General features: G+C 53.1%; 6 protein-coding genes across 6 annotated transcripts; 1 reads left to right on the top strand and 5 right to left on the bottom strand.

Annotated features, from left to right (window-relative positions):
- Positions 1–291: 291 nt before the first annotated feature.
- QC762_707030 (uncharacterized protein) lies at positions 292–1,906 on the bottom strand (the record flags this gene model as incomplete). The annotated part of the gene is made up of 2 exons (XM_062893548.1): positions 819–1,906; positions 292–760 (listed from the first exon to the last, which is right to left on the bottom strand). The coding sequence occupies exons 1-2, from the start codon at positions 1,475–1,477 to the stop codon at positions 292–294; spliced, it is 1,128 nt and encodes a 375-aa protein (XP_062739366.1). The 5' UTR covers positions 1,478–1,906.
- Positions 1,907–2,948: 1,042 nt separating this feature from the next.
- Positions 2,949–4,880, bottom strand: QC762_707010 (uncharacterized protein; the record flags this gene model as incomplete). The annotated part of the gene is made up of 1 exon (XM_062893547.1): positions 2,949–4,880. The coding sequence occupies one exon, from the start codon at positions 4,878–4,880 to the stop codon at positions 2,949–2,951; it is 1,932 nt and encodes a 643-aa protein (XP_062739365.1).
- A 2,517-nt stretch (positions 4,881–7,397) lies between these two features.
- QC762_707000 (uncharacterized protein) lies at positions 7,398–10,313 on the bottom strand (the record flags this gene model as incomplete). The annotated part of the gene is made up of 3 exons (XM_062893546.1): positions 7,398–8,248; positions 8,282–8,889; positions 8,926–10,313. The coding sequence occupies 3 exons, from the start codon at positions 10,311–10,313 to the stop codon at positions 7,398–7,400; spliced, it is 2,847 nt and encodes a 948-aa protein (XP_062739364.1).
- A 1,119-nt stretch (positions 10,314–11,432) lies between these two features.
- Positions 11,433–13,143, bottom strand: CDC37 (hsp90 co-chaperone Cdc37; the record flags this gene model as incomplete). Its single annotated transcript, XM_062893545.1, has 3 exons — positions 11,433–11,641; positions 11,699–13,039; positions 13,120–13,143. The coding sequence occupies 3 exons, from the start codon at positions 13,141–13,143 to the stop codon at positions 11,486–11,488; spliced, it is 1,521 nt and encodes a 506-aa protein (XP_062739363.1). The 3' UTR covers positions 11,433–11,485.
- Positions 13,144–13,766: 623 nt separating this feature from the next.
- Positions 13,767–19,119, bottom strand: SMC3 (Structural maintenance of chromosomes protein 3; the record flags this gene model as incomplete). Its single annotated transcript, XM_062893544.1, has 4 exons — positions 17,519–19,119; positions 14,630–17,456; positions 14,123–14,567; positions 13,767–14,059 (listed from the first exon to the last, which is right to left on the bottom strand). The coding sequence occupies exons 1-4, from the start codon at positions 17,554–17,556 to the stop codon at positions 13,767–13,769; spliced, it is 3,603 nt and encodes a 1,200-aa protein (XP_062739362.1). The 5' UTR covers positions 17,557–19,119.
- Positions 19,120–19,210: 91 nt separating this feature from the next.
- On the top strand, positions 19,211–25,893 carry MOT1 (TATA-binding protein-associated factor mot1; the record flags this gene model as incomplete). The annotated part of the gene is made up of 3 exons (XM_062893543.1): positions 19,211–19,488; positions 19,937–20,091; positions 20,244–25,893. The coding sequence occupies exons 2-3, from the start codon at positions 19,982–19,984 to the stop codon at positions 25,891–25,893; spliced, it is 5,760 nt and encodes a 1,919-aa protein (XP_062739361.1). The 5' UTR covers positions 19,211–19,488; positions 19,937–19,981.
- Between the last annotated feature and the right edge of the window lie 778 nt (positions 25,894–26,671).

Here is a 26,671-nt window from a genome sequence, read left to right as displayed (position 1 = left end):
TTTGTATAAACATAAATTATATGTATATCCAGTTTCTCTCTGGCATGGAAATCTTGAGAGTCTTCATTTTCTTGCTTGTGGGCAAGAGCTGCGCAACACGAGGGAAGTGGCGAACGGCTCCCGTACACCAAGGAGCATGTCGAGGAGCATGTCGTAAGACTGAACATAGGGATCCAAGATGCATAAATCTTGAATGTCTTGATTGCAACCTCCCTCCCAAAGCCATATATACGTATACACAACAACCACCCCTCTCCCGCACGAGTCCTGTTATACCTCATTCCTTCTCCCCTATGACTTCCCCTTCCCAACATCCATCCACTCCAAAACAAACCCCGTCACCAACATCGCCCAATCCCTCAACGTCTCAATATCCAAGTGCTCCCCATCATCCTCCATCGTATGCCACACCCTCGGAAACGGCGTAGGAATCAAATGCAGCACCGGAGCCCCTCTCGCCATGAACGGTACATGATCATCCCCCACAAACCCCTGACTCTCAAACTGCGTAGAATTCTTCCCCCCATCCGGCAAGAACGGCTCCTTGGGACTCGTCTTCAATATCCCCATCTGCCTCATCCTCCCCTCAATGCTCGCCATCCTCTGATACGCCCAGTGCGTCGACTGGAAATAACTCGGCACCCTCGGACTAGCACTCCCCAACAAATCCAACAAGACAAACAAGCTGATCTGCCTCATCGGGTTCTTGAACTTGGACATGGCCGGGTAGGGGTTAGCCTCCCAGTGTTGCGCCAGTGACCTATCCCATTTTATTAGCATTCCCCTTTCCTATCCCCCCTTCTCCCCAGAGTACTCACCTAGCCCCATACAAACTATCCGTATCCGTCCACCTATCAAAAGCCTCCTCCCCATCCAGCAACAAGATCTGGACCCCCACATCCTCCCCCCTCTTCCCCTTCCCTTCCTCCCCCTCCTCAACCTTCCCCCCATCTTGTGCCCCCCACATCTTGACCAACTCCTTCTCAATCTCCCTCGCGGTGTACATCAACACCGCACAAGGCCCCGCACTGTCCGTCGCCCCGATAAAGCCCTTTGGCTCAATCTTGCTGTCATAATGCGCCACAAGCGTCAACAAGCTCGCCTGCCCCGGCCCACGTTTCTTCGTCCAGGGTGGTTCCCGCCGGAGTATTATATTCTGAAAGGGAACCTGCTTATCCCCCGTCACTGGCGTCGTCCCGGTGGAGTTTTGCCAACTAATCTCCCATTCGGGGAGGTTTTTGGTAAAGAATTTGATGAAATGTTCTTGGGCGCGAATTTGGCCTGGCGTTCCGGGGACACGGGGGATGAGGAGCGGGGAGAGGAGGGAGAGGGGTTGCGAGGGGAGGATGTCGAAGTCTGTTGGAAGCGGGGGCGTGATGGAGGAGAGGAGGGAGTCGGGGAGGGGGGTGTAGGCTGTGGTGAGGGAGAGGAGGGGGAGGAGGACGACGACGGGGGTTGTTGTTGAGAGGAGGCGCATCGTGGGAGTTGTTCAAGTGGACGCGGTGGTATGTGAGGTAGGTAGGTGGGAATTGCGATGCGCTCGCTCGCTCGCTTGGTTGCGCTGATGGCCGCCGCGGGTTGAAACGGAAAAGGGGATGTCTATCGTCTCATGCTCTTCTGTCTGTTCCCTCGAATCTAATCCCGTCGTGAAGAAGCGCCGCCGTTCGGTCGTCAAGGTGCAATCAATCAATCAATCAATTCAATCAATTCGATCGACACCGGGTACTCTCGTCGCAACCGTATGTAGCAATCAACCTGGAAGGATAAAAAAAGAAAAAGCCACTACGCTCTGTACGTATCCGATTAAGCCAGCCGGGGGCACACAAAAGAAAGAATTGGTCAAACAACACCTGACAGCATGGCAGCAACAGTAACAATTGGTGGCATTTGCTTTGTTGGACAAAACTACCTAGGTAGGTAGTCGTGCCTCAGAAGGCCACACTACAACACCACTGTCTTACAGCAGTAGCAGTGAGCACGGACAAGATGTCTTTGACACGGTCGCAACATGATCTGATTGGTCAGCCTCACTTCAGATGGGGACCAAGCCCCAGTGCCGGGCCGTTTGGACCGTGCCAAACGGTGCAAGCCACCCGATGCCGACCGGCCCCGCTCCGGTTTACATCTAAACGCTCCTTCCTCATTACCACCCTTTGTTCCTTCCTTTTTACCACCATTTCGCTCCTTCCTCATCATCATCTTGCTCCTTCCTAAACTGCAGTTTATATACTGGTTTCCCACACATCATCCAACAAGGACAGCAGCACATGCGGCCAACACCCAAAGTTGCCAAGTGGTCAGCCTGCTGGTCAAGGGCAAGTACCCCCTTCGGCTGCTCAGCCCCACAGCTTCCTTGTTCAAATCTTCGTAAAACCCATGGGTTTTCGTGGCTGGCCACCACAATCTATTTGATTGTGGATGGTGCGTGCTTTTTGATGTTTTTTTGCCCATCACACTTGCCACGAGGCATTCAACACTGAGACAGTGAATAACTCGATATCAAGAAGCAACATCAGTTCTTAATTGCCGTGCCTATGAATCTGTACTGTATGCCTCCTATTCATTTATCCCATCCCACCCAGCCAACCTAGCAGCAAAGCACCGCTAACCTATCACTCCCAACCCAACCCATTCCCTCATCCTCCCCCAATCCCGATCCATTAACCCCCTTCCCATTACCGTTATCTGAGTTTATAATGCAGCCATAGTATAATACAAAACCACAATATAACACCGTCCCCTCTCTTCATGATGTTCAAGTTCCCCGAATTCTTTCCCTTTCTTTAACCACCCCCAAAGAAAAAGACAAACACCATGTAGAAATCCCGGTAATGTCGAAAATAATGCAATCACTCCAATCCATGCAACCATAACTAAGCAAAACTGACACCACACCCCGAGAAACCCAGCCAAGTCAAGCAAACATATACAACCACCTCTTGGCTCAACTACTCATCATCATCCTCGTGTCTCCTCCGCTCCATCGCCTCCTCGATGGCTAACCTCTCGGTGAAACTTCTCGGCACAGCTGGCACCCCCTTCGACATCGCTCTGTAGCTCCCCATATCGGCTGCCTCGGCACCACTACGTCCGTCGACACTACCGACGAAGAAGTGGACATCCTTAAGCCCGGCGATTTCATCATAGAGTTTTGTGTTCTTGATGGGGTTTAGCGAGATAGAGTTGCCTCTAAATGATCCAATACTGTGACCAAACAGGACTGCTGATGGAGACACTGGTGGCAAGCTGGTTGTGCGAGAGTGTTTCTTGTTTTCGTCCTCGAGTACGGTCTGGAGGGGCGTGGGTGTCGTCCTCAATGGTCTGTGTGGGATGCGGACCTCCACTCCGTCATCATCATCCTCATCATCATCGTCTTCCTCTTCGGGGAGGTATTTCTCTGCTTTCCCGGTTCCGTTCTCACCATCTTCAAAGTCGAACAGGGGGTCTTCTTCGAGGATGTCTTGTTTTCCGTTAGTCTTTGATGGCCCGGATGCCTTGGAGGTCTGGTTAGATGGCGCAAATTGAGAAGCGACTGGCGACTTGAAGGGTGTCTGGGCGCCTGGCGAGGGCGACTTCTTGCTGTTCTTGGGCCGCATGGACAAAAACTCCTCTTCGGATTCGTCGTCGTCGTGGACATACTGCTCTAATTCTTCAATTGGTGAGCCAAGCAGACCGCTGACTGGGATATCTTCTCCCGGACCGTCAACTGGCCGAAGGGTAGCCTGAGAGTCAACCTTGACAGGAGCTGGGGCTGAAGTGCTGGTCTCTTTCTCTTTTTGACCATTCACCTTTCCAGACTCCTCATTGTTATTCGCGTTAACAACAGTCCAAAATGAACCTTCTTCCAGCGGGCTGCGGGTAAGTGCTTGCAAAGCTTGGGTTGAAGAAACCTTTTTGGGTCTTGGGAGCCAATCCTCCTCCCCTTCCACGTCGAGGAGCGACGTTCCGATATACTCTTCTTCCGGCTCAGGTGACTCTTCCTCTACGACAGTATCAGCCGAGGTGGCTGACGTTTCGACAACAGGCAGAAGCTCAGCCTTGGGCTTGTCCGCCTCGTCATCCTCCACAGCCATAGCCACGAGGCTGGCTGCCTGCTGCGGGGAAGACGACGGGAACACCTCCTCTCCTGAAAAGTCGAAGCGCACCCGTCTTGGGCTCGCAGCACCCTTGACGGAGCTTGAGCTCCGGCGCAGTGCACTTCTGCGCACCTTGGATTCGCTGCTCGACGACTCAACCGATGATGTGGATCGGTCGGTCAGTCGCCTGATCGGATCCGGCCTACCCTCGCCAGGGGCCTCGGGCTTCTTGATTTCCTCCACCTTTTTGACGTTGTCGACAGACAGAGGGGTTGGTGACTGTAATTGTTGCTGGGGGGGCTGCTGTGGTGGTGGTTGTTGCTGCTGTTGCTCTGGCTGCTGAACGACGGGAGGAACCAGTACCGGCGATGTCGGTGGCGGTCGATGGGAGGAACGCTCATTGCTCTCGAGCAGCGGCAGGTATGTCGGCGTGAAGACACCCTGAAACTCCTTCTCCCGCTCGTGCGGACTCCGGGGACCCTCTTTTGTCGGCACGCCAGATGTGTGGGGGAGAACCGGGGGAGGCGACTTGCGGCCCTTCCAACCTGGGATCTTTTGATGGGTGGTGGTAGCGGGCGAGTCGGCTATGTCGTGGTTTGTCGGACTGAGAGCCGGGTACCTGGACATTGACTCGGCGATGACTCGCGACACCTGACTGGAGACGTCGTCTGGGTAGTCCTTGAGACAGTCCTCCATGTGCTTGTGAAACTCGGCCAACATGTCGCGCTGGTAGGCGGCCACTTTGCCATCTAGCTCAGCGAGCTTGTCGTGCAGCTCCGACACGAGCCTCGCAGCGTCGTCCATTGTTGCAGCGGGCATTGTTGCAGTTGCAGCCATTCTCTGGCTGAAGATGGAATGACGCGCGTGACGGGGACAAAGTATGTATCCGTACCACCAAGCAGGCTGCCGATCATGGCCTTCCTGGTATTCCTGCTAGGTAGAGAAAAAAAAGCCAAGTTTGTGTGCGGTTCCAGGTTGTGTTTTAGATTTACTTTTGCCCTGGAGGAAAGGTGATGAGGTAACTGGAGCAGCGACCTTGCAGGTTCTGGAACCACCAAGTACCGGCTAGACCTGGGCCTGCTTCAGCGATCTGGCCTTGGCCTACAGCACTCCTCAGCGGTGAGAGGGGGTGGTGGCTGGGCGTTTATGGAAAACCCGCACGCTTATTCGCGGAATGGAGGGGCGTGTGTGGAGCGGACCGAGTATCCAGCAATCAGCATCCGATAACGCTCCCCGAGCAGAGGAATGCACGTGTTGACTACACGCAATCAATTACAGATGGGTTCGTTGATATGAGTGTCGTTCCCGAGCCGATACGTAATTGGCACAACATGGTGATAAGTTGTACAGTCACAGATTCATCTCTCTCCTTTGAAGACTCAGACTCAGACTGATATCACCCCAGGGTGCCATCCACGGGTATTCCGCGACACCATCACCACCCAGCTCAACCATGTCAATTTCGGATTGAAGGATTCGGGTGAGAGTCTTCGAAATGTAAGTACCAAATGTCTCTCACCATGTGCCGAATACGATATCGGCCCGCTCCTGTTGGATAATGCTGCGTATCCCAGCTGCCTCTCGGGTGTGATTCGTAACCTCTTCCTTACTCAACTGTCAGTCGCTCGGGTCCGATACCACACGGAAAAGTGCACTTCGGCAGCCAACGACATGCTCGAATCTCTGTTCGCGCGGCTAATCGGGAATCCTCGAACCGGTGTGGGTGTCTCGGGACGAGCAAGCCCCTGACCGGTCAGCCCTACCCATCCATCTGGTGCAGCTGCCGAGTCCATGTCAGGCCATGTGTACATGAGGACCCGTGGCTGACTACATCGAGTCTCGGGTACCTCATCACGGTGTCTAGGCCGTCCTTTAAGGGTGTATCGGACTGCATGTGAAGCAGTTCCTTGCATATGTCACTTTGTGTGTTCACCTGGAAGCGAAGATGGGGTCATTCTGCATGATCCCGGATATCACGATATACTTCCTGATGAAGACGCAACTACTTTTTGAAAATTCTGATATGTGAGCAGAATAACAATTGTAATGTATATTCAGCAACGAATACTAAACGACAACTGCTATGTTGTGTAAGTCTAAAATTCAACCCGAAAAAACATCTACATGGATGACGGCATCGAGTCACCACAAGTTCATCCTCAAGCTTTCGCAGGACATGAACCCCAAGACGGAAAACAACCACATGAACGACCCCATCCACATCTCCTTGATCAAGCCCATTGATATTCTCCCTCATTTGAGAAACAGCCATATCAACGACGCCATGATCGGGTTTGAGATTCTGTGAAAGCTCAAAGGTAGAGTTGTCATGGGTGGGCGTCTTCATCAGGCAATCAAGCAGTCTCTCTCAAGACCGAAAACAACTGCACGAACGACAACATTCACTACAGCCCCGGCCGAGGAGAGTCCGCCTCAAGCCCAGCCGGGGGTGTATATTCGGTAAGACATTACGAAACGACAACCACTCATCAATTTCTGTCAAATTCAGACCATAAAAAAGCCCCATGAACGACACCGCTCTGCTCCTCCTTAATGTTCGAAACAAGTCGTTCTCAAGTCCACCCAGAGACTGGTGACTGAGGGGAGATGAAGGGGAGATGATATGGAGATTGTTGACTATATAGGGCATATGCGCAGCATATTCGACAAGTAATCTGCCCTCACCCTCGTTGTGTCTGATTACCGGAGCCGTAAGAAGTACTTGTTCCTAGTATCTGACCTCCGTGATATCGCTGTGCCTCCAACTGATATAATCTGGATTTTCGGGCTATGATACGTGTGAGATGACTCTGCAGTAGGCCCAGTGCTTTGCGACGTGCTTTTCACAGATATAAATCGATGATAAGGTACCGAAGATTCTCCTTACTTTCTATTGGGTTTCTGGTTATGAGTCGACAAATAACAGCAAGGTCTTAATATTGGATACAAGTTGTTCTTCAGCATTGGTGGGTAAAGTATCGTAAAAGGCCAGAATAGGTTTGAGATTTGATTTTGGTTTCTGGAATTCCTCGTAAATTCAACATAGTTATTTGGTAGCGAACGCATGCTACATCTCCAGGACCTCTTTCTGGCCTCTTAATAACTCAACGCCCTACATGAAGGAGGTCAACGCCCCCTAAAGCAATCCACCGCCCCCCTTTTCAAAACCAACGCCTCCCATTTCAAATCGGACGCCTATCCACTATCTTTTCACGCCTCAAACCCCCATCAATACACCTATTCCACTCCATTCCACCCCCCTAACCCCCCTCAACCACACCTATTAACTATCTTTCAAGGCCTTTCCCCCCCCCCCCGCTTTTACTCCTCCTCTGACGCCTCCCCCTCCACCTCCTCAACCACCTGCTCCACCCTATTCTCAACCCCATTTTCAACTTCCTCAGCCACAGCCTTCTTCTTCCCCTTCCTAACTACCCACCCATCCCCCTCCCCATCCCTGACCACAAAATCACTCAAATCAATAGCCCCCTTCAACTCCGTCTCCGTAACCCACACCCTCAACTCCTCAAACTCCCACTTGTACTTCTCAGTGGGTGTGTCACCCGGTGGGCGCCACGTGACGTTGAACAGAGCCCTCGTCATCTCTTGATCCAGACCGTCTTCCTCGAACTGGAGCATCTGGGTGGGCTTGAAGACGGAGCTGTAGTGGATGTTGTCGTTCATGTAGTTGTTTCTCGGCCTGGCTTCAGACAGGAGGACTCGCAGTGCGGCGATGTTGGCACGGTGGGGGTTGGTGTAGCTACCGTGGAGGGTGGGCGTGACGGTCAAGAGGACGAGGACGTTGGTTTGGGGTGGGAGGATGACGGGGGTGGGTGGGTTGTAAGGTGGGTTACGCTCGAACGGGGAGACATGGTCTTCGTCATCGTCATCGTCGTCGTCGTCGTCGTCGTCGTCGTCTGACTCGTCGGAATCGGCGTCGTAGTCGGGGTGCCAGTTGGGGAGGTCTCTCTTTGGTGCTGCATCGGTAGTGTTTTGGGTATCGGCTTGTGTTGTGCCTGTCAGTTGAGATTCTCCGGCTGCTTCGATTGGTGTCTCTTCTTCCATCCCGTCACCAAAGTTGGTCATCTCGACGTCCTCTTCCACCACGACGTTCTCTTCAACCCCAACTTCTTCCTCCACCTCCACCTCATCGTCCACTTCCATCTCCTCACCGTCTTGCACACCCCCAGCTTCCATCTCCTCACCAGTCTGCACCCCCCTATCCTCCACCCCACTACAATCAAAAACCAACCTCTGCTCCCTCTTCCTCACCGCCAAATCCTCCCTCTTAACGACCACAACCCCCCAAACATCAAACCTCCACCTCCTATAAACCTCCCCAGCCACCCTCTCAACCATCAACTCCCCCCCCCCCCTACCACCCCTAACCTCCACCACCCCCGCCAAATCCCTCGTCTCGACCTCCACCCAGAAAAACTCCACCCCCCCTTCCTTCCCATAATCAACCCTCACATCCATCAACCCAGGTCTCTGCGCCTCATCTAACCCAGGCCTGTACTTCCAACCTTTTGCCACAACCCCCTTCTTCGGCCTCTGCATCCGCACCTCAACCTGCCTATTAGCATCGGCCAACTTGCTGTGCTCACTACACCGGATAGCATAGTCTCCCCTCTTCTCCTCCGGATCTTCCTCCCCCTCAACAACAGGGAGTTTCTGAGTCCTGTAGACGACGTATTGATAAACTATTATGTCTTCGCCAAAGACGTCAATGGCAGAAACGGCGTCAATGGCAGGAGATTTAGGCTCAGGAGGAGGGGAACAACTCGAACTCCTGGGACGTGGCGGAGGAGGACGAGGAGGTGATGGTGGTCGGCATTGCCTGACAGGCCGTGGAGGCGGTGGTGGCATGCTAATAGGTTGAGATTCCTGGAACCCAGGTTGAGGCAAAGATAGTCGATACTGTTTATCAACAAAACTCTCTGTCTCTGGTCTCTCAGGACGCTCAGCTGGCTGTAGATCCAGTGTGCCAACGTTCGAAAAGTAGACGCACTGTACGTCAGCGATCTGACACCACGAACAGGGCTGTCCAAAGGTGCATGGCCTCTTCATCCTGGTGCAGCGATCACACTTCCGGCCACGAGTTGGTGTGGTGATAGCTCCAGTACCTTGATTACGTGGCTGCTGAAGCCGACTGGGCCCGGCAGAAGCAGGTTGATCCCGAGAAACGCCATAAGGCCGAGCATCCCGTTGAACATCACCACTTTCCATCCCGGTAACAACACGGGTCTTTGGCTTCCGAGCTTCAGCTTCGGCATGCCTCTTTGCCAGGACGAAGACAGCCTCATCAGCGCCCGTGGTTGCTGTCTCTTCCAGGGAATCAACTGTCAATGTCCCCCTATTCGCACCGCTCCGGTAGGCCTCTGCTCCGTGGGCTTTGATTTCATTCGGTCTCCTCTCGGCAGCGTCACCCACAGTGATTGGAGTGTGTCGGATTGCCCTTGATATCTCTCTATCAACGGCTCGGGGCTCCGCGGTTTGAAAGGTAGGGGGCGGAGGTGGAGGTGTAGATGGAATCGGTTGAGATGGCGTTGATTTCTGACGAGATCGCTTGGCTTCGCGAGTAGCCTTTTCCATCTCCTTTCTCCGCCTTCTTTCCTCCAGTTTAGCCCGTGAACGGCGAGATGAGCTCGTATCTGCCACAGAAGGCACCTTACTGGCAGACGGCGTCCTCAGATCAACAACCGGCAGCCTTGAGGAGCTAGGGTGGCCCCCCTGAGATCTCCCATCATCAGACGCCCGAGTCTTGGTAGCCTGGCGTTTGGCGTTGAGCTTTTCAAGTGTCTGGAGTCTTTCACGCTCTCTCTCTTCCTTGCTTCTATTGGACCTGTTATGCTCACGCTGGGCCTCTGGCGAGGTCACTGAAGCCCGATACGGAATGGCCTGCCGATGAGCGCTCTGCGTTTGGTGTGGGACTGTGACCGGCGTGTCTGTGGTAGTGTTTATGCCCACGGCTGGAGTGATGGGGCTCTCATCCAGCCATCCCAACCCTCGTTTTTTGGCTGGCGTCTCCGGGACAGGTCTTGCTTGTGCTTCTGCGGCCAAACTACCAGGGGGCGGGGGGTCCAATGTTGCTCTGGTCGTAGAAGGCTTCGAACTGTTGGCCTTTTGTCTCAAGACTTTGCCAATATCGAGCACCTCATCGTCATCGGAATCTGGATCATCATGAATGACCGCAGTGTTTGGACCAGCATTGGTGCTAGGTGAAGGCTCTGCCATGTCTTTAAGGGGTTAGCGGCTTGTTGGGATGAAAAGGTGACTTATAAGACGAAAAGGTTTACTCGAACCGGATACTTGCGCAGAATCTTGACCGGCGTTATTTGTGGGGGAGCTGTTGGCAAGAGTCGAGGGGGATGTGTCCGTCCCCCCAGCTTCGGGTGGTGAGACGTTTGCGTTGAGGGAACGGAATCCCCAACTTTGAGCGACGGGAAAGCTCAGAGGAAGCATGGTGGCGATCGTTGTGCCCGAAATATCTTCAAAAAATGGAGAAAGAATAGGTCGGGAATTTGACCTGCGCCAACATGTTAGTCGCAAGGTGCAAGTTAAGTGGTATGAAAAGTGGATGATCGATCGATTGAGTATGCGTTTCTGAAAGAAAAGGAAATCCTAGAGGACACTCAGCATTGACCTGGCCAGGAAACAAGGGATTCGTGATCTTGTTGGAAGAATGTGAAGAATACGGAATCTGTTTAGGAGAATGATATGAGAAGGTCAACATAGAAGAGATTGACCGGAAAGCCACTGGGCTCTTGGGAATAGGAGCGCCCTTGACGCTGGGTGTAGGTGTTGTTGTAAAAGGAAGGGTCGGAATTTCGAGAGCGAAGCTGTTGGTCGTATTTCTACCACAAGGATATGATTTCTCAACTGGAAGGTACGTAGTTTAAGGAAAGCCCAGCTAAGTTGAGTAGGTACGTGAAGGTTGTCGACACCTTGTGGGGACGGACATTTTTTGTCCAAGATTGAGCTATAAGGCAGCGTGTCCTAGACAAGAAGAGACAGACTGCTAGAATAAATAAAAACCCCTGAAGGCGATGATTAGGGGTTGGAAAACCGTGAAGAGACCTGTCATCGGAATAGAGAGGCATTCCAATCACATCAACATATCTAACAAGCCTTCTGTAGACCACCTAGACGAGATTTAAACGCCAACCTAACATATCAAGAGGCCTGTTCAAAATAGCATTCTCTATTTCCTCGTCCATAATATGGTCACGTCCGAGAGTTTCTCAGTCATTACGGTAGTAGCCGGGCACATGACATACGCAGCAATCATCAGGGTGCCGACGACATCACAATCAAGCGTACAAGCCATTTTCAAGAAAATTCATTCATACTTTTCATTTGCATGTATTGCACAGACCTAACCAATACCCAATCTTACAAGCCCCCCTTCACTCCGGATCATCAGCATACTTGGCCTCCTGCCCCTTATTCTCCTGCTCCTCCTTCTCCTGCTCCTTAGCCTCCTGCTCCAGCTTCTTAATCTTCTGCTTGCCCTCCTCAGTCGTAGCATCAATGACCTCCTCCTCAACACTCAAACAACCAGACTATTCACACGTTAGCAACCATTCCCAACCCACATCAAATACTCTGGAATAACTCACCTCACTCAGCTTCCCAACAACCTCCTCCGCATCCTCAACACTCATCTTCCCCAGCACCTTATTAACCTCCTCCAAACTCCCCGTCTCCAGCGCCTTCTGCATCTCGGGCGTGAAGCTCTCAAAAATCGCCCGTCCAACTTGTACATCCAAATCCTCGCTATCCTTCGGCGGGATCCTGATGTTAATCACAGTCCCCGGATCAACCGCATGAAGCTGAATCTGCTCCACCCCCTCCCCCTTCCCCTCCGCCTCATCCTTCGCCCTCTGCAGGTTAATCTCCCTCGACCTGTTCTTGATCTTCATATACGTATCCTGCACATCCTTGTAAAAGACCTCCTGAGCCTTGTGTCCGGGAGTAGTAATCCGCTTGAAGAACAACGCAACCCCATCCCTGCCCAACGCCCGACAATACTGAATAAGCAACGCCTGATGAACACAGTTCCGCGCGTAATCAGACCTGTTCTCCAGCTGCGCATCAAACGCCATGATCAAAATCCCATCCGTCTCCTTCTCCGTCAAAATCTCCGGATGACTGCTCAACCAAGCATGCGACTCCCTATAATCACTCGACTTGATATTCGCAAACTTGACCGCCGCCGGCGAAGCCGTAACCTCGTCGTCGTCATCATCCCCCCCTTCCACCCTCTCACTCGGCGCAGGCAACGCCTCAGGAGGGGTATAATTCGGATTCAACAACTCCACCTTCCCACTCTCCTTACTCCCCCCGCCCTCCGCCTTCGACCCCCCACTCGATTTATTGATATGCGTCGAGTCAAAACCAGTATGAATCCCCTCACTAGTAATCTTCCTCGCCTCCTCCCGTTCCAACTCCGCCAGTTTCTTCTCCAACTCCCCCTGCAAACCCTCCACCTTTTTCAAATGCTCCCCAATCTCCCCCACCATCCCCTCATACCTCCCCTCCTGCCCCACCCCCCTCTCATCCAAAGCCTTATTCACCTGATCAAGCAACGTAGCCATCATCTTGGTATAACTCGGCAGCGGCTCCCCCCCAACAGCCGCCTGCAGCGCCTCCGGCCGTGGAGGCGGCATGTCATCCTTCGGATCCAACCCCGCAGCCGACTCCATCACCGCCCTGAAGGCAACCTCAGCCGGGTTTTTTGTCTTGGCCTCCTCAGCATGGGACTGGAGGGCCGAAAGCAAGCTCGAGATGCGCGAGATGAGCCCATTGTTGACGATGCGCTCGTACTTGTACTGCTCGATATGGAGCTTGCGCTCTTGGCGCTGCTGGTGGATCTGGTTCTGCTTTGCGCGGATGAAGGAGCGCTTGTCGACGTTGGGGTGCACTTCGATGTCGGAGTCGTCCGAGAGCTCGAGGGCGTCCTAATCAGTCATAGTTGGTCAATAGCTGGCTCTGGTTGGGGAGAGGTGGTTGAGGGATAGAAATGATGAAAGTAACATACCCACTTGCTGTAGTCTACAGGCATGGTTGCTGTGATTTTGTTCGACTATAGTTTGGGAGATAAGTCGAAGAAAGTAAAAAGAGTTGCCTCCTGAAAACAAACAGATGAAAAGGGAATGGGATGTTGATCCAACTGCTTGGGAACTTGGGACAGATTGACAGCCCCGCAGTCGCTAGTCAACCAACATCATGGTGGGGTAGCTTCTAGAAGCCTCTGCGTCAAAGCTCCCAAGCACAGCTGCCTGCCGAAAAGAAGGGGGGGTTGTCAGTCTGCTCCTTTGCCCCTGAGAATGTCTCTTCTCTGAGCATCAAAGATCACCTTCCGTTTCCCTTGAACTAGGTACCTATCGACCGAACAGAGAACCAAAATGCTAATTGAATGAATGACCATCATCAACACTGGCCTTGAGTAGCAGCAAATAACCATTGTATTGTAAACCATGTCCCGAATAGCTAGACATACTCACTCGCCTCGCTTCAAAGCCAGCAAAACACATAGCCATACCATACCCTTGGATATGTACCACACACACCCACCTTATACCATCAAACACAACCAACGCCAACCCTTTTATTCCCTCCTAAACACATAAACAAACATACAACCGTGAAACATATTTCCTTCTCACACACTATCTACCTACCTACCTACTTCTTCTGCCCATCAACAAAGTTGAGCGCATCCTCCGTCCTCACACAGTCAATCGTGCTCGTCTTGTTGTGAAACGTCACACCGTAGCACTTGTCAGCAACATGCACAATCTCCGGCCTGAAAGTCGTGCAGATAAACTGCGTCTTTTGCTCCTCCGAAATCGACTGCAAGAGGCTGGCCACTGCCGTACGGTACTGTGCGTCGAGGTTGGCGTCGACCTCGTCAAAGATGACAAACGGGCTGGACTCTGCCGCTTGGAGGGCGAAAATCAAGCATAGAGCGCACAAACCTATAAATTCCTTGGTTAGTCATACATATACATGTCAGGTTGAAATGCCGAGAGAAACCTCACTCTTCTGACCACCACTGAGCTGCTGAATCTTCTGCTGCTCGTCCATGACCTTCGAGTTAAAAGACACACTGATGCCAACACCAGTATAGCTCTCAACCCCACTGACACCCTCCTCATCCGAGTCATTATTCGCAGCTCTGTTCTTGGCACGGTCCGCCTTGCGTTGAATGACAAGACGTCCGTGACCAGCTGGAACAAGCTTCTCAAAGATGGTGGAGAATTCCTTCGACACCTGCTTGAAGGTACGCTCAATGGCCTCGTCCTTCTCCTGATCAAGATGCTCAATGAGCGTCTCAATAGAGGCCTGCGAGGTATCAAGTTCTTTCCGGCGCTTCAGCAAGTTGTCTCGCTGTGTGGTAAAGCTGTTGTACTGATCAAAGGCCTTCTTGTTGATGTGCTTGTACTTCTTGAGGGCTTGGTTGACCTTGGCAAGTCTGGTTTCGATCTGTTTGGAGACATGTCAGCTAGCGTTCCAATCAACTCACCCCAACATACTCGGTTGCTTACCTGCTCGGATTTCATCTTCTCATACTTGCCAAAAGCTTCCTCAGGCAGAATACCCAAATCTCTAATATTCTTGGCATACTCAGCAGCCTGGCTGATGAGGCGAGCCCTCGTCTGAATGGCCTTCTCCATCTTCTTCTGGTATTGCTCAATACGCCTTTGCAGTTCCTGGAGCTCCTGTTCCTTTTGCGCCTTTTGAGCTTCTACCTGGGTCAGCTCACTGCTTGTCTGCTCCGTCTGCTGCTCGTTCTCCTTCAAAGACGCCTCCGCCTCCGCCGCCAGCTTTTGAGCCTTCTTGAGTTCCTTCTGAGCGTCTTTGAAGCTTTCAGTACCACCTGCCGTCGTGGCCTCGAAAGCCTGGCTTCGAAGTTGATCTTCCTGAGGTCGGAGATGGGTGTTCAGCTCCTGCTCAAGAGACTTTTTGCGACCTTCAAGATCAATCCGCTTTGTGCTGATCGCCTTGAACTCCTTCTGCAGAGCGCTCAACTCATTGCCTAGGCGCTCGAGCTCTTGCTCCTCACTCGCTGACAGGGTCTTCTTAAAGTCCTGGGCCAATTCGTTTTGCGATGCCAGAATGGAATCGTCCAACTCCTTCATGTTCTTCTCCACTTCGGCCAAGTGTGACAATGCAGACTCGTAATGAGCCCGCTGGCGTTCAAGCTGCGAATTTTTGCTCTGAAGCTCGCCCTTGAGAGGGTCATAATCCTGGTCGAAGCGGCGCATTTGTTGCTGAATCTTGGTTTCCTCGCCCCTTGCTGCCGTGACCTTCTGATCTATCACCTCGATCTCCTTTCTGATTTTGGCAGCATCTGCCAACTGTGCCTCGTAGATCTCACGCAGTTTGCTGACCTTTTGAACCGCGTCCAGACGTGATCTCCTGGCATCGACATAACCACCCGTCATTGCGCCCCTCTTGTTGGTTGTGTCGCCTTCGGGAGTGATGGCGTCAAGGCCGTGTGAGCGTGAGTACTGAGAAGCGATAGCCAGACTTGGGCAGATGATGGTCCGGCCAAATACTTGCTGGAATGCTTTCTCATATAATGGGTCGAACTCAATCTTGCTGATGAGGGGCTGGGCGTCGGACGCCCTCGGCATCTTAACCTGCCTTGGGCGAATCTGTTCGAGGGGCACAAAGGTAAGTCTACCGCCGTAATTCTTATACAGGTGATCAGACAGCATCGTCGCTGTGGCCTGGTTATCCACGATGTAGTGAAACAGGCTGTTTCCTGCGACCTGTTCCACTGGCAGCTTGTAGGCATCCATCGGCACACTCATCAACTCTGCCAGCGTCCCGTAAGCGCCGGGAATATTCTTCTCCTGCTTAAGCCTTCGAATAGTGGCAAGACCCTTGGACGTCGCCGAATCCATAGCATGTGAGAGATGCGATTCTGCTTGGTCTCTGTCCATCCTGGTGCTGCTGATCTGCGAGCTGAGCCGGTCATCCTCACGACGAAGCCGCTTTCGTTCCTCTTCAAGCTGTTCCCTGGCCTCCTGCGCCTTGGTCAACTTCTCAAAAAGAGCAGTGCGGTTGCCTCCATAGCTTTCCATTCTGGCCCTGATATGCTGAATGGACTGTTCAAGCTGCGCAATTGAACTTTCCACTTGCTGAACTTGCTCCCTCGCGTCCATGGCGTTCGCTTTTTGGAGACCGAGAGATGATGTCGCCTCCTGGATTTCATTGCGAAGATATGCATCGCGTTCCGCCTTGTTCTTGAACTGACTGCTTCTGGTCTGTTTGACAAGAAGTCGTTTTCGCCCAGCAGCAACAGAGTCTCTTTGAGTCTTGATCTCAGCCTCTTCAGCCTTCAGCTTCTCGTATTCGGGCTGCACTCTGACGAGCTCTGCTTCGGCTTGTTGAATCTTTTGCCTGACCTCCTGAAGCTCGGCTTCCTGCCTTTGTCGTGTTTGTTCGCGGACATGCCTGCTCTCGTCCAAATGCTTGGTCTTCAGCTCGGCCTTGGCACGCGCCCTAGCCGCGTCCTTGCGGTCGTCATCCAGTTGGCGCCGTTCGATAGTGAGGTACTCCAGAGCTTGTCTGAGTTCGTGGGCCTTCTGGTCCAGAACAGCAATCTCCTTCTCCGTCTTTCGGAGTTGGGCACGATCTTTCGTAGAGGCCCCTGCCCCCCCTTGCCTGGCTTCCTCCACTTGCTCAAGAGTCTCAGCATTGGTCTTTTGCAGACGGTGCCAGTGGGCATACTCGAGACACCTGCGTTCCCTGTCCTTGTCCTGAAAGTCGCGAAGCTCGTCCTTTTCTTCCTCCAACTCCCTAAGTCGTTCCTTTATGTACACCAGAGTCTCGTCAATCTTGTCGCGCTTGCTGTTGGTTTCGGCCATGATCTTGAGCGACTGTATCCTCCGGTCGTCATAGGTGTTGGTACCCGCTATTTCCTTTAGAAGGTTGAGCCTCTCGGACTCCTTCATGTTGGTGATGGCCGCGATGCGACCCTGGGGTACAATGTAGAATGGGTTTTCCTTGGCGAAACCGGCCGTCTCGAGAATCTTCAACACATCTGCGCGGGTCTGGACCTTTCGATCGACGGAATATTCGTCCTTCTTGAGGGCAATCGTCCGCCGAATCACCACCTCATCGCCCGGTTCGCTGAAACGCTTGTCGGTGTTGTCGAAGATGATCTCGACATAGGCCGACATGACCGCAGAGCCTGATCCTTCGTGCAGCAGAGCCTGCCGCTCTTCGCGGCTCATGTTGGTGTAGGCATCGCTGAGAACGAATCGGATCGCAGCGAAGAAGTTACTCTTGCCAGAGCCATTGCGCCCGACAATGACATTGGTCTTTGGAGAGAAAGGTTCGATGACGGTTTGTTCCTTGTAGCTGTGAGACACGTCCAAGTTAGCTTTATTGCAACGGCGACGCGTTGAGAAGAGTTGTCGCACCTCTTGAAGCCCTGGATAATAATCTGTTTGATATGCATCTTGTCTCTGGTGCTGTCGACTCGACAGCCGAGTCAGAAAAAAAAAAGAGAAGATATGGCCACTATTCTTCTGAAATCAATCGAGTGCAACAAACAAAAGATACTGTCTTGAGATAGCGCCGTGTTGCTGTCGGCGTCATTTGGGTTTCGCGATGAGGGACGAAACAGCTGCCGAATGAGGGGACCTTTCCCAACGCGTCCTGCTCGGTGTGTCGCGCGCCCACAGTGGGCGGGTGGTGCGTGCTTCTTCCAAAAGAAGCTTGGACCAACCCTTGGCGGAACAGCACGTGACCTTCCAACAGGCTTCCATATGGCACAAGGCGGCAGCCAGCATTGTGTGATCTGGTCTGGAAGCTTTGAAGTTTTCGGCACTGTTGGTGGCTCTCAATTTTTCTTTGTTGTCGTTTGGTGTCCTGATTTGCTGCCTGCAGCGTCTAAGTGCGTTGGAACCCCGAAGACATCAAACGAACCTTGTTCTCGTGCTTGTTTGCTTCCGAGGCATAGACAGCAATGACATAACAGAATACGGTTGACATATTTGGCGGGGTGTTGGCTGGGTGCAACGGAAGAAAGAAGGGGCCCTCTCTAGAGACACCCGTTATTGATCGCCCATGCATCGTCTATCGCTTGTCTCATGGGCAACCCAGCGTGGCTCGTTGGAATGGGTACAAGTGGCACTGGATTTTCCCTCGGACATTGATGCGAGGAGGCCACAGGCTGAACCTTAATGCCCATATTGGACCGCCAGCCTGATGGAAACGCTCGACTGAAGTGCAAGCTAAGACCGTCCCGAGCGAGTCCGTTGGCCGTTACAGATGCATTGGACTTTGTTATGATAGACAGCGTACAGGAAGGGGATCTGGGGACAAAACTTCCATCTTCATCGTTGACGTTTTTGGAAACTTCAATCATGACCGAAACCTGCTGTGCACGGTATGGAACGCCAACGACTACACAGCACAAACGGGACGCCACGAATGCGATGTGCCTGCTGCATCCAGCCTTTCCATGTCCCCCAGGGCGCCTACCTGTACCTGTTGCCCACACACATATGGAACGTTGTCGTCATGGTCTGAGGACACCATCTCCAGTCTCCGGCTGTTGATTCAAAAAAAGGTTCCGTGGGTTGGGTTGGACAGGACAGGTTTCCAGTTCTCACGTTTTGATTTCTGGCGTTCTTTATTTTTTGGCAGGGAAATCATTTCTGACGAGAATGCCGTCTTCGTACGTCGTCAGTGGCTGAGAATGCCTGCTAATAAATAAGGTACAGAGTAGGAAGGATGGTTGCTGCGCCTATCAAAAAGGCAAAGGAAAGCAAAGGTAGGTGAGGTGCACCGGCAGTTCATGTCTTCTTCTTCATCAATGATGCAGGCGATGCACGACGGGAGACCAAAAAGAAAAGAAGCAAAAGGGAAGAGGGCTGTTGCTGCTGCTGCCAGCTGAAATGCTGAGGTTCGGTGGAAAGAGGCAAGTCGCGAAAATGATGAAGGCAGGGCAGGGGGTGTGGTCCAGGTGGACACGGGATTTGGGGGGGCGCGCATGGACAAGGGTGTCCAGAACCACGCTAATTTTGCAAGCCGTCCGGGAAGGAGCGTTGGGAGAGCCCGCTGTCTATAAATTTAAACCAATATTCTTTATAGACCAGCCAGCTGCCCTCCACCCGACCTTTCCACTGCACTCGTCGCTCCCCAGGTCACACTGAGCCCAAGCCTGACACATCTCCGCCTCTGATTGGCCCGACGCCGGCCCTCACCTGTCACCGAGAGGCTCACCTTGGCTTTTTTTTTGATGCCAGCATATTAAGCACATTGTGCCCCATCCCCATTTCCTGCCACAAGAGAAAGTTTGACTTTTACTCTGCGGACTCTGCGGACCCCGACCATTTCGGCATTCGCCTTTTTTTTTTGAGGCTATTCTCAAGTGCAGTCTCAGGTATGTCAGATCCCGACCCCCCATGTCACTTTTACTTTTCTTCTTTTTCTTTTTTTGTTCATTTATTTATCTCTACTCTACCCTTGACCCAAGCACTCGATGCATATCATTGGATAACTGTCACATTTTTGTGATGTGCTGTGTTGTCGTCGAGCGATCTGGCAAAACCGTTCGTTCATGATGCAAACCGGGTTGGTTTGTCCCGGTCCCATCGGAGAGATCTGTGATCTCGTCGGGCAGCGCGCCTCGCCTTGGGCCCCTTGCACCACCACCCCACCAGCTGCAATCAAGCATCCGCCCTGATGTTGGCCAGCGAATCACAGTCCGTGTTTTGCACGGGTCTTGGATGCAGCCTGCAGCAGCCTGGTTACTTGCATCGCACCTTCACTGTCACCGTCGATCTCGAAAAAACAGGCACCAGAACACCATGCTGACGAGAAGGACGCAGGGCCATGATTCGCATCGAATAACCCAGTATACTGTCCTCGTTGATATGAAACAAGAATGGCGTCTCGGTGAGTATTACCCACTGCTCTTCTCTCATCTCATCTCAAACCTGCTCAGTCTTACTAACACTCATGACAGGCTTGACCGGCTCGTTACGTGAGTAACCCTGCACATCATTTGCCTGCTTCAGCACATGGCACTTACACAACATACGCTGCTGCGCTACGGGGCAACGTCCCTGTGTTGCCTGCCATGCCGTGTCTGTTGTTTCTTTGTGATCGGTTTGTTCACTGACACCATTGCCACAGGATCCTCGAAACGGGCAGCACCCGATTGATCAGGGATACTGCTGTCAACCAGCTTGCCGACTGGCAAAAACACCACCCTGACGAGTTATTCAACCTTCTCTCCAGAGTCGTCCCTTACCTGCGCCACAAGGACTGGGAGACCCGGAGTACTGCTGCCAAAGCCCTTGGCAGAATCCTTGAACATGCACCACTATATGAACCGAATGCCGCCGATGAAGGCATTTTAACAGAATCCGCTGCCGAAAATGGCTTTGTCAAGGAGGAGGCCAAGGACTCTGTCCTTGATCAGGAGGAGTTCTACACCCTCGAGGCACTTGACATGTCCAAGATTGTAAAGTATGGCCGGCCTTTGCTGAGAGGCGGCCCCGTCGACTATGCCCTTGCGGCATTGGATCCACAAAAACGGCTGGCCCATCTCAAGAAGACACTTACTGGCAGACTTGGTCTTCTTGGCCGAGTCGTCGAAGACGAAGAGATGGCCGTCGCCAGCGACCATGTCGGCAGCCCTGCGACACCTCAGGGAGCTGGCAGCACCAATGGCTCCGGGCAGCAGGACGCTATGGCGACTGATAGCCAGAGCCAGAACCCCGAAGAGGGTAAACTCAGCTCACGCCAACTCAACGTTCTCAAGAGGAAGCGAAAAAGAGAGGCCCAGAAGGCTGCGCAGGGCAAGGCCGGCTTTGGAGACCTTTCTATCCGCCGCACGACAACCGCAGGTTCCGATGGTTTCGGCGACGATGTGTCTATGACTGACGCCGACTCCAAAAAGAACGGTAAAATGTCCCAGTATTTCAGCCTCGATCGACCGGCCGACGTGGACGAGGACAGCAAGGTCGTTTCGGAATTCAAAGGTCCTTTGTTGCCCATCAAGTCGGAGCTCGAGGTCGATGATGCCATGGAAGGGAGCGAGTGGCCCTTTGAGCGACTTTGCGACTTTCTCAAAGTTGACTTGTTTGACCCGCAGTGGGAGACTCGTCATGGAGCTGCGATGGGGTTAAGGGAGTTGGTGAGAGTACATGGTGCTGGCGCAGGGAGGCGCAGAGGTCTGTCGATCAAAGAGAACACCAGGCTGAATGGACAGTGGCTGGACGACCTCGCATGCAGGCTCTGCTGCGTACTCATGCTCGACAAATTTACTGACTACAGTTCCGACACGTCCGTGGCTCCGATTCGAGAAACTGTGGGTCAAACTCTCGGTTCCGTCCTTCGCCATGTCAGCTCGCAGTCTGTGTACGCCATATACCGACTACTCTACCGAATGGTGATGCAGGAGGGGCTGCAGCAGTCGGAGCAGAATCTCCTCTGGGCCATCTGCCATGGTGGCATGGTCGGCCTGAGATATGTTGTTGCTGTTCGCAAGGACCTCTTGCTTCAAGATGGGGACATGATTGACGGCGTCATCCGCTCTGTCATGAAGGGCCTCGGCGACATGGATGACGATGTTCGTTCAGCCAGCGCGGCAACATTGATTCCCATGGCCAAGGAGTTCGTGGCCATGCGCCCACAGGCACTGGACAGCCTCATCGACATAGTCTGGGAGAGTCTCTCCAACCTGGGCGATGATCTCAGCGCGTCTACCGGCAAGATTATGGATCTGCTTGCTACTCTTTGCAGCTTCCCAGAAGTCCTGGAAGCGATGAAGCTCTCGGCATCGCAGGATGAAGAGAGATCTTTCACCACTCTTGTTCCTAGACTCTACCCCTTCCTCCGCCACACCATCACCTCTGTGCGCCTCGCTGTGCTCAAGGCGCTGATGACCTTTGTGGACTTGGGCAAGGAGACTTCTCAAGGCTGGCTCACCGGCAGGATCCTACGTCTCATTTTCCAGAATATTCTTGTTGAAAGGGATGCAGAGACTCTTCGCATGTCGCTTGAGTTGTGGAATGCACTCGTCCGCAACCTCGGACAGAATCCTGCCGTCCTCGCCGACGAGTTTGCAGCTCATGTGGACGCACTCATGCTCCTCACGATGCACCCCATTGGTGTTCCACGACACCCCCTTCCCATGAACGCGACACTTTTCCTCAAGCCATCTGGCGGGACGTATTCCATGAGCGGCATCCCCGCTCCCAGTACCAGAAGGTCGTCGCCCCCCGAGGGTGCAGAAAGGGCCCCGAAGCGTCGTAGGAAGTCGACCAAGGTGGACGATGCTCCTCCCACCACACAGACTCACGATGTTGACGGCCACATGATGCAAGGCGATGTTGATCTAGTCGGCATGGACGTGCTGGTCCGATCCCGCGTCTCTGCGGCCAAGGCGATGGGACTGCTCATGTCAATGCTGCCTCCCTCTAGTCTGGGCTCGTATGATGCTGCCATCACGCAGAGCCTGTTATCTCCATTTGCTTCAACCCAGCTTGCTGCTGCCATGGTCGTTCATGAGTACGCGTCGAATTGTGCCAACAAAGAGATGGCTGCTCGCTTCGTCGAGCCGTTACAGAAGATCATCGACCAGGAGCGCCCGGCACATTACCGCGATCTAGTCAGCTATGTGCATCGCGTGCGATCGCAAACACAACAACTCCTCAATCTCTTCCGCGACCACGGAAAAGTGCACAGCAACAAGCTGCCCAGCCTCGCCGTCGTCGTGCAGGGCGACCCCGAGGCCGGGCCTGGCGCTTTCTCTATTGCCAATGCTGACAAGGTTGTCACTGATGATTTCGAAAGACTCAAGAAAGCAATGGCGCCTGGCCAGAGGCTCATCGCCCTCCCTCAGCTTCTCGAGTCTCGCGATGTCACAGTTGCTGCGATCCAGGAAGCGAAATCTGCCAAGGAGGCCCGCGATGCACGCATCAAGGCCGCTGCCGCTTGTGCTCTTGTCGCCATCCGTGTTCTTCCGAAGAAGCCGAGTCCGCTGATCAAGGCAATTATGGACAGCATCAAGACGGAGGAAAACCAAGAACTTCAAGGGAGGTCAGCGGCCACCATTGCGCAACTGGTGCAGCTTTTCACCGAATCTGGAAGGAGAGGACCGGCAGACAAGGTGGTTGCAAATCTGGTCAAGTTCTCCTGTGTCGAAGTCGCCGAGACGCCCGAGTTTCCCATCCATGCGCACAAGACAAATGTCATTCTGTCGATGCAGAAGGAAGAAGACCGCGTCGACCACGTCGATGCCGCAAAGTTTGCACGGGAGGCCAAGGCAGCTCGCATCACTCGTCGCGGCGCTAAGGAAGCGCTGGAGTTGCTTTCCCATAGCTTTGGTCCTGATCTCCTAGCCCGCGTTCCGAGCCTGCAGACGTTTATGGAAGAGCCCTTGGTGAGAGCCTTCACCGGCTCCCTCCCGGCAGAGGCAAGAGATCCAGAGAGCACCTTTGGCCAAGAGATCGTCGATGCCATGTCTGTCATCCGGACCATGGTGCCAACACTACACCCGGGCCTTCATCCTTTTGTTATGCAGCAGGTGCCTCTGGTCATCAAGGCGCTGCACTCAGACTTATCCGTATTCAGGTACATGGCCGCCAAATGCATGGCGACCATCTGCAGTGTCATCACTATCGAAGGCATGACGACTCTGGTAGAGAAGGTTTTGCCATCTATCAACAACCCACTAGACCTCAACTTCCGACAGGGTGCTATCGAAGTCATCTATCACTTGATCGCTGTCATGGGCGACAGGATCCTGCCGTATGTCATTTTCCTCATCGTGCCTGTGCTGGGCCGCATGAGCGATTCAGACAACGAGATCAGACTGATCGCCACCACATCCTTTGCCACGCTGGTCAAGTTGGTGCCGCTTGAGGCGGGTATCCCCGACCCTCCCGGACTCTCAGAGGAGCTGCTCAAGGGCCGTGACAGAGAGCGGACTTTCATCGGTCAGCTACTTGACCCGAAGAAGGTGGAACCTTTTCGGATTCCCGTTGCCATCAAGGCGGAGCTGCGGTCGTACCAGCAGGAGGGTGTCAACTGGCTGCACTTCCTCAACAAGTATCACCTTCACGGCATTCTCTGCGATGACATGGGTCTTGGTAAAACGCTGCAAACTATCTGCATTGTAGCCAGCGATCACCACAACCGTGCTGAGGAGTATGCCAAGACGGGTTCCCCTGATGTCCGGAGGCTTCCGTCTTTGATCGTCTGCCCGCCTACGCTATCGGGGCATTGGCAGCAAGAGATCAAGGCTTACGCTCCGTTCCTCAGCGTCACGGCCTATGTTGGACCCCCCGCGGAACGCAAGGCCATGAAAGACACTCTGGACGAGACGGACATTGTCATCACCTCATACGATGTTTGCCGCAATGATATCGAAATCATTGAAAAGTACAACTGGAACTATGTGGTGCTTGATGAAGGTCATCTCATCAAGAACCCCAAGTCCAAGCTTTCGATGGCTGTCAAGCGGCTCGCCAGCAACCACCGGCTCATCTTGACCGGCACACCTATTCAGAACAACGTGCTGGAGCTGTGGTCCTTGTTTGACTTCCTCATGCCCGGCTTCCTCGGTGCCGAAAAGGTGTTCCAGGACCGGTTTGCAAAGCCTATTGCAAACAGTCGCAACAGCAAGGCCTCGTCCAAGGAGCAAGAAGCCGGTGCATTGGCCATCGAAGCTCTTCACAAGCAAGTCCTTCCCTTCCTGCTGCGTCGTCTCAAGGAGGAGGTGCTCAACGACCTGCCACCCAAGATACTGCAAAACTACTACTGCGACCTCAGCGACCTCCAGCTCAAACTGTTTGAGGACTTTACCAAGAAGGAAGCCAAGACGATTACGGAGGAGGCTGGGCGGGATGACAAGGAGGCCAAACAGCACATCTTCCAGGCGTTGCAATACATGCGCAAGCTCTGCAACTCGCCGGCCCTTGTCATGAAACCAGGCCACAGGGCCTATGACGACACGCAGAAGTTCCTGGCCAGGCAGGGCACAAGCCTGGAGGATCCGGCGCACGCACCAAAACTGACAGCGCTCCGAGATCTTTTGGTGGAGTGTGGGATTGGTGTCGAAGGGCAGGAGTCGAGCGACCCGCTGTACACGCCGATCAAGCCTCACCGTGCTCTGATTTTTTGTCAGATGAAAGAAATGCTGGACATGGTGCAGAACACGGTGCTCAAGGGCATGCTTCCCTCGACACAATATCTCCGACTGGACGGTTCAGTCGAAGCGAACCGTCGCCAAGACATTGTCAACAAGTTCAACAGCGACCCCTCCTATGACGTACTACTTCTCACCACCAGCGTCGGTGGTCTGGGGTTGAACCTGACGGGTGCCGACACGGTCATTTTCGTCGAGCACGACTGGAATCCTCAAAAGGATCTCCAGGCCATGGATCGCGCCCATCGTATCGGTCAGAAGAAGGTGGTCAACGTGTACCGGCTCATCACTCGCGGCACTCTGGAAGAGAAGATCCTCAGCCTGCAGCGCTTCAAGATCGACGTGGCCAGCACCGTGGTTAATCAACAAAACGCAGGGCTCGCAACCATGGACACGGATCAGATTTTGGACCTGTTCAACCTGGGCGACTCTGGCCCCAGTCTGATAACGGACAAACCTAAAGAAACGTTGGAAGGCAGGGAGGAAGACATGGTGGATGTGGAGACTGGCGAGGTACGGCAGCCGGGCAAGAGGGCAGCATGGTTGGATGGGCTGGGCGAGCTGTGGGACAACAGCCAGTACGAGGAGAGTTTCGATTTAGATGGGTTCCTGAAGACGATGCAGTAACCGGGGGGAGAAGGTTGAAAGGCGCCTTCTTGTATTGCTTGTTAAAGTCCTTGTGGTTGGTAGGATATTGCTTGGTGTTTGCTTTGGGAAACGGTGCGGGCGAGTTAGCAAAGTGAGTTCTGATATGGCAAGCGGGCTGGGAAAAGGGGGAACATTGGTTTTGCAGAAGAAGCGTCACGTGTGTATTGTATTATGTATAGCATTGTTGGGTTTTCTATGGAGCAAGCGGTGCGTTTAGACGATTATTAGGGACGTTGCTTGATTGTTGTCTCTATGGCATTGCATATAAAGAATATAGAGACACGATGCTATTCACAAAAGTCCCTTGCTGCTTTGCTTCTCCCCTGAATCCGAGCCAAATTTAGTTGCAGCTGTTTTCCCCAGATGATTTTCCGAAGCCTTGTCTTGTCACAGCTACCCGCCCGGAGTGAGTGACGTTTGTTGGAAGCAGGGGCGACCCTTGTGGTGACGTCAACACCTACGTCGAATGTCCGACAAGCTCCCCAAAGCAAGCTTGAGAGTGTGAGCTCGTGACAGGCATAGACAACCTATCAATTATTATAAGCTAGCTATCAAATACGCGGAAAATTCAATGACAAGTTGGAATCTGAAAATCAATATTAATTTTGTTTTTCTGCGAGATCGTACCTTTTTATAATTTTCTCGCGAGTGCACTGACAAAAGTACCCGACTTTTTGACCCTTTTTTACCACTCCGTCTCCGTGTCTCGTATTATCAGACGGCACAGCCCAAACAAACGGAAACTGGAGACGACGAA

Source organism: Podospora pseudocomata, chromosome 7, assembly GCF_035222375.1.
Source record: "Podospora pseudocomata strain CBS 415.72m chromosome 7, whole genome shotgun sequence".
NCBI lineage: Eukaryota > Fungi > Ascomycota > Sordariomycetes > Sordariales > Podosporaceae > Podospora > Podospora pseudocomata.
This window is presented reverse-complemented; position numbering and strand designations above follow the sequence as displayed.